We start from the raw sequence: 12,153 nt of genomic DNA on the forward strand, positions 1-12,153 counted from the left end.
TTTATAAAATATTTCAGAAAGAGTAGTTCGGAAGATGTCATTTTTAAAAAGGGATAAAATGGTCTTTTTCTTCCAGAATGATGGGTGCAGGGAAAAACACCCGAAAGTAAACAAGAGGAGTCCAAATCATAATTTCTGACCTTGGGAATTTCATTCTACAGCCTAATGTTTGTAAACATGACATGCAAGAATTTTTTTTATGTATTTCCAAATAAAAGAATACATATACATTCCAGAAATATATTTTAATCCATAATTATATTAATATATTTCAGAATTTATATTTCAAAATGTATATTAATAAATCTCGAAATGCATAATCTATAATACATATTTCTGAAAGATAAAATTGAAAATTCAATTTTTATGTTGGTGCAAAATGCAACTCCCCTTACATTACCTTTCTCCAGGTAGCCCACAAAAGTAGCACCTTCTCTTTCTGACTGTTTCTTCCTACACCTCCATATTTACTTACGCCTCATACATCATCTGAAAGATGTTTTTGAATTCAAAAGTGTTTTTGAATTTATAAAATCTAGAAGTCTTTTTTGAATTTGAGTTATGTAATTTGGATATATTATGAATTACATAATTAAAAACTAATCTCATATTTAGAAAAAACTTACAAAAAATTATATAATCCAAAATATTAAAGAATGATATTTTTAAAACACAAAAACTTATGGGAGTGACTAGAAGATATGAAGGTGCAGAAGAAGCAGTCTCTCTTTCTTGACCTGGTCCATTAAACAGTGTTGGGCCCATTCCATATGAAGAACCCAAAACCCTCACTACTCATTGAAACCCATCCACAGGTAGTTGTACCGAAGACATACTAGAATATTAAGTATAAAATAATATTTTTAAGAACAATAATATACTTCTTTAATATTTTAAATTATGTAATCTAAAAATCTTTTGTAATTAGCTTCTGAATTATATAATCTATCTATAAGCCTTTTGTGATTAACTTCCAGAAATGAGATTAGCTTTCAGATTTTGTAATCCGGATGCTTTGATAATTGAGATTAGCTTCCAAATTATATAATCCAATTTTTTTTTCAAATACATGATTAGCTTTAAGATTACATAATCCATAAGCTTATCTCAAATCTAAAAGACTTCCAAATTTCATAAATCTAAAGAACACTTCCAGATCCAAAAACATCTTCCGAATTATGTATGGGAATAACACAAAAAGAATAAAAATGTATTTTCATACCAAATATGGGTGTGACAAAAAAAGGTATGGAGGTGCAGGAAGAAGCAGTCTACTTTCAGCTCCATTTGAATTTTTTTAATCATACTTCATCTTTCTTCTATAATATGTTCAAAAATCACTTTAGATTTTTAGCCTTTAGTTATTTAGCTTTAAATCTTTAATCTTAAACTTGCCGGTTCAACTGGTTTAAGTTTAAGTAGCATAATTCATCAGAGCAATCAGTGTTCAGGATAAAAAAAATGGTAATTTCACATCTTGTTTTCCTTTTTGAGGGAATAAATCTTGCTAAATATACCGCTATACATATATATATAATTCTCCCATCTATTTTGAAAATATTTATTTCTAAAAGTAAAAATGTTACTGAATATGATCTCAAAGGAAAAAAAGGTATTAGCAGATGTTTAGGGAACTGACTAAGTTATGTTTATTTAATTTAGAGAAAAAATTTAAACAAATCATTTTACATTAATTTAGATATATAATAAATAAAATATACTAATTTTTACACTAACCTATTAATTATCAATGAAAAGCGATGCTCCAAAAAAAATTGTCAATGTACATGTTCAGCCAAAAGCCTTACAAAACATACTTGACTTTGTTCTCAATGTAAGCTTGGATTGATGGTTCTCTTCCTAGAAAGTCTGATAACACATCATTAGGATCTTTCATTCCGGCAGTGGCCAAAACCTGCAAATGTTTTTAAATCTGTATGAAAATAAATACTACTTAATTTGCAATTGCAATCTCCCAAATTCCTTTACAAACCAATAAATTGTTGCATGCCATGGTTATCACAACAAGAACAAAAAATTAGAACATCTATTGGAAATGAAAATTTTATAGACTTCCATATAAATATAATGCTGAATTTTCGGCTCCCAATTCAGAATGTCAATGCTACCACTTACCTTGTTCCTGAATTGCATGCCGGCATGCTGGTTTGAAACATCGTTGCAGAACTTTGAGGTGAATATATCAGCAGCAAAAACCTGAAACATTTTAAATTTCAGAATTATTTTTTCAAATTCAATGCTCGGGGAAGACTTTTTCCAGAAACATGAAAGTGATAATTCTATCCATGGATGATTGAAATTAAAAGATGCTTGCAATGAAAACTGATTATCATTAATTTTGATAAGGGTACACAAAGAAGTAACGAGTTATTCAAACCTCACTCCATATACGACTATAGCAAGCTGCCTCATAACCTATGACAGCCGAAGGAAAATATGACGCTGGATTGGTTCCTTCCGGTATAGGCAAGCCTAACATCTCCTGCGATATGAAATTTACATAGAACTTATTTTCACTCTTCTATCACAAACATTGAACTTAAAATTAGAAGTGATGTTAAATCATTTACCATGGGATGAAGATGCTTGAATAATTCCTGAACGTCTATGTTATCCGCGGAATGTATGATTTGGTCAAAAAGACCTGATAACAAGCAGATCTTAAGTTAAATGATGAGAAGAAATTAGGATGTTTCAATCTCTCTCAACATTATGTCCCGTTCCCCACTCAAGAAATATTAACCAACTGATTCTTAAATAATAACTGAAAAGCAACTAAATAGTCCACACACTAATAGAAAGTAGTGCTTATGATCTTTCTTCAAATAGAAAAACATTTTAGATACTTATCTAAGTTCACTTCTACACTTGCAAAAGCACATTGCGCATACATTCATGTTTATACATACACACAATATACAGCTATTGACTGAGGTATGTTTGGTTTAGATTTTAGTAGAGTTGATTTTGAAAGAAATTATGCTCAAAAATCAATTTATGTTTAGGAATGCTGTTTTAAAAATGAGTTTAGAATAATAGATTCTATATGGATGGTTTGGTTACTTCTGAATGATAAATATAGACGTAATATTAATCAAACATTAAATAATTTTTAACAACCAGAAACAAATCCATTTACTAGAAAGCTACAAATTGTCACTCCTATAAAAATCAATTAACCAAACATTAAATCATGTAGAAGAACATTAACCAAAAATAAAATCATTTTTCACTCCAAAAATATAGTTTTTTTATCAAATAAACAGACTCTAAATCAAATCCAAGGCAGTACGAATTATTCTCTACTTTGTAGAGGTCAAACCATTGTATATGACAATGTAATATAACTACCACTTAAGAGGAACTACAGTTTACAACGTAAATGACTCTCCATGCAAGACTAGTATAATCTAAATAAGCATCAAGTAATATAAGTAAAAGTATAAGAAATTTAGAAAATATTAGGTAAACTGTAACAATGAAAATGTAAAGCATACAGCATAGAATATCTTGCTTCAATTTAAGTGCAGAAAAAGAAGTCCTCCATCTTTTAATTGAATTGCATATGTCATCCTTCAACGGCTTTGTAATATCCTGCAAGTGACGTGTCAGATTGAGGTTACCTAAAAAACTGACAATATATAAAGAAAAAACAAACCTAGTTTTAGAAGATTATGGAGGGAACATTTAGTGTAACTCACCTGATGAAATCCCGAAATCAACTTGAGAGAATAGCTTTCATAACACCTACAAGTAGGAAGTTTGAATCTATGTTTGATTAATCTTTTGATAAATGTTTATCCTAAATTAGAATTACAACAAGGATGAATATGTATTAATTTTGTTACCAGTTTTCTAATAGTTGAGAAGGAATTTCCACAAAGTCTGGATCAACACATAATCCAGAAATTCTGGTATACGATGCACGGTTGCAAATTTGTTGAACCTAACAGTCGTTTTAAAAATAACATCAGAATAAAGATGAAAGGAAAATAAAGTCATGCAAACAAATTTAGTTGGGTGGGATTTTACAGTTGTTGAAAATCTGATCATAATTTACCAATATTTATGCCTAGAAATTATGATTTGCAGTGACTTTCCAGCTCTAATAAAGGAGCAAAACAAAAAAAAAAACATAAATAATTATCTCCAAATATTTTACGTCTTCTTTCAATTTATTGTGTCTTATTTCAACAACAAAAAGTATAAATAAAAGACTACTACAAAAAGGATGTGTCAATTATACACAACTTCCACTTTATTTACCTTTCCGCCAAACCCAAACTAGCAGATAAAAGAATTACAAATGCATATCATGATAGATAAAAATATAGTTCTGATTAGGAAATAGTGTTTAATGGAAACAAAAGCAAACATACCATGTGGCCAAACTCATGGAAAAGACTGACCACTTCAGAAAACCGCAATAATCCAGAACTACCATCAGCTTCCTTTTGACACTGAGATATTAGCAATGCAACCGGTATCTACATAAGCATAAAAAAGGGGCACAGATTAAAAGAGAAAGAAGCTCATACCAAGGTCCTAATTTTATTAATAAACAACCATGCATGAAGAGCATGTTGGTGTCTTGGTCATCATACAATTTAAAACAAAATAAAAAATAGATATATCACGACGAGCCATGCATAAAAGGTCTGCCAGCTCTTAGTGATATAAGCAAACATTACATCTTTTAACTCCAAAATGCTTTCTTAATTTTGTCTTAAACTATGACAGATGAGAAGGGGTCAAGACTACAAATACAAGGGACTCCTTTTTTCTCTTGACAACAGTTCTTGATAGTGTTATTATTGAATCCTGATTGGTGTCCTTCCAGTTGGTAAAGTTTCTTAAAGCAATGACACACTTCAAAGGTTTGAAATGAAGAAAGATAAAGGCTACAATTGCAAGGTAATGTGATTTAAACTGTTCCAATGGAGTATGTTGGTAAAGATGGACAGAAAGCATGAAATGTCAAGGAGATTTATGAACCCCTAACATGTTATGAGATAGGGTTGTGTTTACAGCACCTCTTTGATGTTCATTGCTGGTCTTTTTTATTTTTAAGGAAGCCTCTCTATGTGATGTATACGAAGATTTGACATCTTAAGAAAGCCATATTAAACTGAATATAAAAACTGACACATGCACCAGCACAAAGTTCAAAATTGTCATTTACATGAATAAGCAGAGAAACTTTCAAAGCCAACCCAACTACATAGGAAATGATACCTACAATCAGAATATTTAAAAATTTCAACTTAAATTCACAAACAAAAAAAACCTGGTTTGCCCCACTGATTGTTAATGCACTGTTCTGGAGAGCCAACACACAAGAATGACCATATTTTCCTTCCCTGTAACAACAAACAAAATGAAACTGTTTTCACCTTTCACTAGCAAACAACTGGTGAAGCACAAATAGCTAAAAAGTCAGACCTTGAGAACAAATCAAGGTAGCAATAACCTAAGAGTTCACTAGAACCCAAGTCCAGCACGGTAAAAACACGAACATCACAATGCCAAACATCTGCTCCTGAAATTTCCTCAAATTTTAAGCCTGTATGAAAAATGCAAGAAAAAGTATCAATATACATTCTGTGACAAAGAAATCAATATTTGGAAAAGTAAAAAAATAATGATAAAATATTTTCAGCCCAGGAAAAGTTAAGCACTCAAGTGGCTAACTGAGTCAGCAAATGGTTGCTCGTGAACCACTCTTTATGAACGTTATTCAACAGTTGAACAGTATATTATTCCTAAACTGCCGATATATTACCAAGAAAGCCTTTAGTTACTTTGCACAATAACGGAATATCTGATGACCGAGGCAGTAAAACATAAGGTTAAATAAAATATCAGACATAATTACCAAATAGATCTTGGACAATTTTGAAGATCCCCGATAGAACCACAGTAATTGGAAAGTATTGTTTGATTTCTCCAAAATCCAAATCGTAGCTCTGTTCTTCAACCCGTTTTACATAATATAGTAGGTCCTCAATTCCAAATGGAAACTCCCCTTCCTCTTTCTTCTGATGTCATAATAAAATTATTAATGAGAGAAATTAAAATTAATGCAAAAAGTATACACCAAAAAAGAGCAAACCTTCAAATCTTTCAAGATATTAAGTTCTTTCGTGGCCAAATCAGTTAAACTTGCCGATATGTCTTTCAGGAACTCAAACACCTGGATGAAATTCAGAAGAAAATTCCAGAATTAGATATCATATCAGCATCAGGGAAAGAGTTTAAAAAAACAGTACAAGATTAAATATAGTAATCTCTCAAATTACAAATTACACTAAGATTATGACAAAGAAACAAATGCATCTCTGATTATAATTTCATTTTTTATTTTCCCAATATCGCCCAGCAGGCAGCAGTTATTACTTATTAGACTAAACTGAGCTAAGAAAGTTTGCCAAAAATTTATTTTAATTTTGAATTAGGGTTGTCTTGTTCTGCACCAGCTGTCATCATAGAGAAGCCGAAATGTAGTATATTTACAATGCATTTCTAATTAATGTCGTGTGTGTATTCTGAGACATCTTTTGTGTAAACTATCAGAACTCCGTTAGAATTTTGAGATATTCATTTTTAAATATTTTAAGAAAACAACTCATTTTTATTGTATTTTTTATAATAATCACTGACAACTGATCCTTGCTGCCTCCAACATTATGCACACAACATGAGCTAAAATTGCTCTTAGTGCCAAATAACATCTGACAACAGTTATCTCTAACATTCTTATGATTTTGCTTTTCAGCATAATTGCTTGCGTTAAAACCTATTCACATAAGGAAATACCTGATAGAAGACAAAATGTGAGTATAGAATAGGAAGTATAAACAAGTGAGTAATCAGAGAAGCTTGCTTGCATGATACATAGCCCAGTTTTACTTTGCTTCTTTAAGAAAAAAATTATCTACTGAGAAATACTTATAAAAAAATAGTTTGAATGGAATGCTCTTCCACTGATTTTATGCAGACCAACAAAAAGCAATTCATGGAATAATCTAACTAGCCTTCTAGTGTTTCCGATGGAAAATAGATTATTGCATTCCTGTGATGAGATTACCAACCTTTTTTGGAGTCTTCGCCATTCTAACATCAATGGCATACTCTGCATAGCACGAAAAACCAAGTAAACGAGCATATTTATGACGTTGTTGCACCTGAATCATCCCAATGAAATACCAACAAGAACAAACTTTAATATGATTATACTAATAAGCAAATCTAGAAGTAAAAAATTTAAGAACCATAGAAAACAATGTGAAAGATGTCAAACAAACCTACAATTTATATTTGTCATAATTTGATGGTCTCGTACAAATTTAAAACTGACCTATATACATTCAAATCCAATACCACTGTCTTAATATTCACTACTATTTATTGGTAAACTTGTTCATATTACCAAAATATAAAACTACAACATTACATTGGAAACATACTCTTTCTAGCAAAATCTTATTAATTGAAACAAAATAACCAGAGGTTTAATGCATGTCAAATTATCAGTGACCTGTAACACAGTCCAGTCACAAGATAATTTCTCATTTTATAGCTGTGAATCAGGATAGAAGTATTTGATAATAAATAAATGAGTAAATACCATCAATTAAAATTACCAGGCTTTCTAAGATAGAAATGTTGGTTTCCCCACACCGATTCCCATATGCCCCTGATACCATCTGCCTTGTAGTTCCAACCTTCATGTGCTCAATACAGAATTATAGACCTTGTTAGTATAGTTTCCCTAAATAAATGAAAATAAACACAGATCTACCAAGACCAAAGGAGAAAAAACGACATTGTCTAATGTTGCAATGGTTGTGATATTTGAGCGTTATGAGAAAAATTGATGTTTGTGTTTATTCAAGTGATCTAACTAACAATATATTTCATGTACTAAATCCATATGCTGCTTAGCTACTGTCTTTTTGTGTCACATTCAACAATAATATCAATTAATTAATTTGCCAACCAAATAATGAATTAAAAAATGATAACTCATTCTGAACTATCAATAAAAATAAAAAACAACTCATTGTGGGAAAAAAAAAACACCGTAGCCCTTTGTAAAAAAATGTTTAACAAAAAGGGAAGGATACATCCTAGCTTCTTGGTCTAGAGCATGGAAAGCATTAGTCACATGGTCATTTCACTAATTTTAACCAATATACAAAAAATAAATCCGCTTCTTCTCACTAATAGTTTAAATGTGGTGCAAGAGCCAATTTAATCTTACTCCATAATATAACACATATTTAGCAAAATAATTTACAGCTATTAGTTTACATCCATTCCCCATACCTTGCAAAATTGAAGTACAGCTGCAACATGATGACTTCTCAGGGAGATTTTAAATTTTCCATTTTCCGATTTGTCTAAATCCTGTGGAGAAGTACATTTAATTCAATAATATTCCAACCAGCTAAAAAATGGTTAGCAATTGAAGGCAATGCAAAAGCAGAAACGAGCCTCCATAATGCATGGATGCTTGATTAGAGTTAAATTAGATATTTGTACCATGCTCGTCTGGAAGAGATATGTAGTCAATCTGAGTAAGTCATGGAGAGTGAACTGGTGTATTGCATTAATTATGACCTCAAATGGTCCAGTCAGTTAAATATCATCTTATCTTAAAATTTATGATGCTGATATTCCTTTTGTACTTTCTTTTTTCAACTTCCCAAAAAATCGATACTTCAGGGCTGTCTTTGGGATTTTAAATTGACTGTGGAGGGAATCGTTTTCAAAAGGAGATGGAGGGTATTCATATTGTGTGGATGTATAATAAGTAAAAAGTAAAAGTATCATTGTTTACTTAGGAGTAAAAGTAAAGTGGAAGTAAATGGAGATCAAATTATTATTTACCTATTTTCGCTGTGGGAAGGGAAGGAAAGGGGCTGATTTGGAGATAAGCAAATGCATCCCTGTAAGAGGAAAACTAAAGGCAACAGGTTACTCCATGACCCCTCCATTTTTAAATAGGACTCCCAAACCTACATGTGAGTGATATGATTGTCCCTTCCCTTAACTTGTCCTATTTTGTCCCAATTACAGACAGTGGAAAGTCATGTAGTGTTTTAGGATTTAATAGTTCAATGAAGAGGCAACCATTCCAAATCCAATCCCAAATAGTGTCCGACTCAGAAAGACAATTAATATGAAATTTATGTATGAAGAAATAATAGAAGACAGAGGATTAAGAATAATTTAATACAAGTCAAAGATTTGAAAGTACATAACTCATGAGCGAGTATTTAATAGTTGACTTGGGGGAAGATGCAAAAAGGGAAAGGAAATATTTCAGAAACATGCCTACACTATTTAAGTGGATTGATGAAAGACTTGGTTGTTGTCATTGTATTCTTTCATCAATCCACTTAAAAAGTATATATGTTTCTGAAATATTTCCTTATTAACCTCTAAATCCTTATTAATTGAAGGAAGAATAATCACATTAAACCTTGAGAAACTCCGAAGGTAATCCAGCTAACTCTGACTCATCGAAGAGAAAGAACTTGGTCTCGTCATTGAGATTTTGGATATATTTTATGCTTAATTCATCAATCTGAGCTTTTATACGCTGCAATTCTTCTCTTTTACTTGCAGTGAGGTTCAATCCATTTCGCTCAAAGTCTCTCACCTGTCACTGATTGGGAAAAAATCAAATATGGATTTCATACTTTTCATGGAAAAGGATATTAGCATATAGTGCAACCCTACATTCGCTTTGTTCATGCCATTACTTTTCTAGGCAAATCTTGGATCCAGAAAAAAATTAAAGCTAGATTACATTTCAGACAACTCCTTGGCTCTTACCAGAGTTTGAACAAAGCGTTTGGCTTCAGCATTTACCCTCTCGCCCCTTACTGCAAATGCTTTAATGACAAGATACACATCTTCACGTTTGCTGATCCACTTGCATGAACAACACAATATTCAGTTTCATAATTTATGAGATGAAAAGACACGTGATCTGGAAAAGTCAACCTAACAATATCAATGAAACAATTTTTGGCAGGTGGTGCAAACAAATTCGTAAGACCAAGCCATGCATGCAGCTTAATAATAGTATAGTGTGAACTTATCCTCACTACCCTCATAATTAGCTTTCAGTAAACTCTGAAATCACTTAGAATAGACAGGACTTCATCAATGTCAAATCCATCCTGTACCCCCCGATTTGTAGGGCATTTCTGCCCCCATCAAAAACTCATGTCCAGCACTTCGTAGGAATCATAAAATGTGTAAGAAACTATAAACTAATGATAGCAAACCTGCACGCATCAAAATGATCATCTATTCTTCGTTCTGCTTCTGCACTTGCTTTGCGTACATCCTCCCGAGTAGATACCATCTTCGGAAACACACAAGACTGAACCAGTGGAAATTGCTGCGCTTGCAGTTCTGCCAGAGGTGCTATAACATTTGCATATGTAACCTGCAGTAATTGTCAACACAAAACAATAACTGAAAATGAGTAAATACATATCATATCATATAAATTGACAAAAAAAAAAAAGAGTAAACCGTCATTTTTCCCTAAAAGTGTAAAGCAGTATCACATTAGGCTTTGCAACTAAAAAAACTTCAAATAAATGTCTAAAATTTATAGTTGTTTTGTCTAATTCTCTAGATTTAGCCATTTATTATTATTTGATCCTTAAGAATAGGTTAATATTAGTGAAAATGTAAACGTGGTTACTTTAGTCCATTAAAAAAATTCAAAATAAATGTCTTTGTTATCACTTTAGTCTCTGAAGTTAGCAACTTATTGTCACTATAGTCCTTAAAAGTATATTAACATTACCATTTAAATCACATGAATTTTTAAAAGTTAAACCAAACTAAGTGACATTTAATTTAAACCTTTAAAAACCCTTTTCTTAATTCTATTATTTTCAAGGACTGAAGTGACAATATCTCATACTTTGGATAACCAAATTGACTATTTACCCAGTAATGTTATTACCCAAGTCACATTTATTTAAAACTTGGGACTAAATGATTGCACTTCCAGGGGATTATTTGGAATTTCACTAGTTTCAAGACTTGTTGTGCGGCACTGCTGTAGAATTTCCTACTTTCAGTTCAGGCACTAAAAGCGTAGTCTACAAAATAAAGATGCAGCTTAACAGTGATCCGATTGCAAAATTAGATAAAGAACAAAATGCTACTGCATCTCAAAGACTATGTCTCGTGTGAAAGAAAGAAAGAATACAAACGTTTCCTAACGAATGCGACAATGTCTTCAACTAATAATTCAGTAAATAAATTAGATTCGACATAATTAGATAAAGAACAATGAGATCAGTATTCAGCGCAGTATACAGATCGAATCGACGTACCTTGTCGAGAGGCACCGTCGCAACAGAATTATGGACCTTCTTCGAGTTGGCAATGATTTGTTCAGCTAATTTAAGAATCTCAGGCGCAGATAGGTTAACACGCACCTTAGAACCTGCAAGATCTACGAGTTTCCACTAGTGGCTTCAGTTAAACGATCCTAAAATTTACCAAGCTATTCACTGAGCGCGCGTTTCAGGTCGCTGAAAAAGCGTAGAGTAACAGAAAATTGAAGTGTTCAGGAAGAAGAAGTACCTTTCTTCTTTGCATTTTTTTCCCTGCGGTGCCTTAATGCGGCGATGGCGAGATTCGCCGCAATCGCGAGCACCGCCGCACCTCCGGTGAATACGAGGAGGCTTCCACCGTTCTTCTCTTTGAGCATTTTCTCACGCTTTCCTTCACTTTCCGTCATTTTCTCTGCTCTTCTTGTCTTTTCTCTTTCTCCCTTGACGAGCGCCAAGAGAGGATTTGTTTTTAGGCGGAAAATGAAATGACGCAATTGAAATTTGACGTGAATTTCGAAACTCAAATATGAAAAAAAAAAAATCACAAATAAACTTTTGGTTGTTCTGTATTCTTGTTATTATTTTCACATTCTTTTTACGCGCGATTTAACTGTGTAATTTTACTTTATTTATCTCTTAATTTAATATTTAATAAAAATTCACATACCATTTTTTTATTACACACATATTGTGTTATAATGTAGCACAAAGTGTCGTTTCAATATTTTTTTAATATTAAATTAACGGATAAACTATA

General features: G+C 32.1%; 1 protein-coding gene across 5 annotated transcripts; it reads right to left on the minus strand.

Annotated features, from left to right (window-relative positions):
- Positions 1-1,625: 1,625 nt before the first annotated feature.
- Positions 1,626-11,909, minus strand: LOC137815220 (probable thimet oligopeptidase). Of its 5 annotated transcripts, none has more exons than XM_068618308.1 (20): positions 11,647-11,909; positions 11,394-11,515; positions 10,323-10,486; positions 9,865-9,955; positions 9,509-9,688; positions 8,350-8,430; positions 7,665-7,745; positions 7,113-7,205; positions 6,134-6,214; positions 5,897-6,059; positions 5,464-5,584; positions 5,309-5,381; positions 4,401-4,508; positions 3,870-3,967; positions 3,723-3,768; positions 3,519-3,615; positions 2,592-2,665; positions 2,399-2,503; positions 2,137-2,217; positions 1,626-1,915 (listed from the first exon to the last, which is right to left on the minus strand). In XM_068618308.1, the coding sequence occupies exons 1-20, from the start codon at positions 11,801-11,803 to the stop codon at positions 1,805-1,807; spliced, it is 2,127 nt and encodes a 708-aa protein (XP_068474409.1). In that variant the 5' UTR covers positions 11,804-11,909; the 3' UTR covers positions 1,626-1,804. The 5 variants fall into 5 exon arrangements, with proteins under 5 accessions (XP_068474409.1, XP_068474412.1, XP_068474411.1 ...); XM_068618311.1 differs by having other exon boundaries at positions 1,626-1,933; XM_068618310.1 differs by having other exon boundaries at positions 11,394-11,506; positions 11,647-11,894.
- Between the last annotated feature and the right edge of the window lie 244 nt (positions 11,910-12,153).

This window comes from Phaseolus vulgaris, chromosome 1, assembly GCF_000499845.2.
Source record: "Phaseolus vulgaris cultivar G19833 chromosome 1, P. vulgaris v2.0, whole genome shotgun sequence".
NCBI classification, from domain to species: Eukaryota; Viridiplantae; Streptophyta; class Magnoliopsida; order Fabales; family Fabaceae; genus Phaseolus; species Phaseolus vulgaris.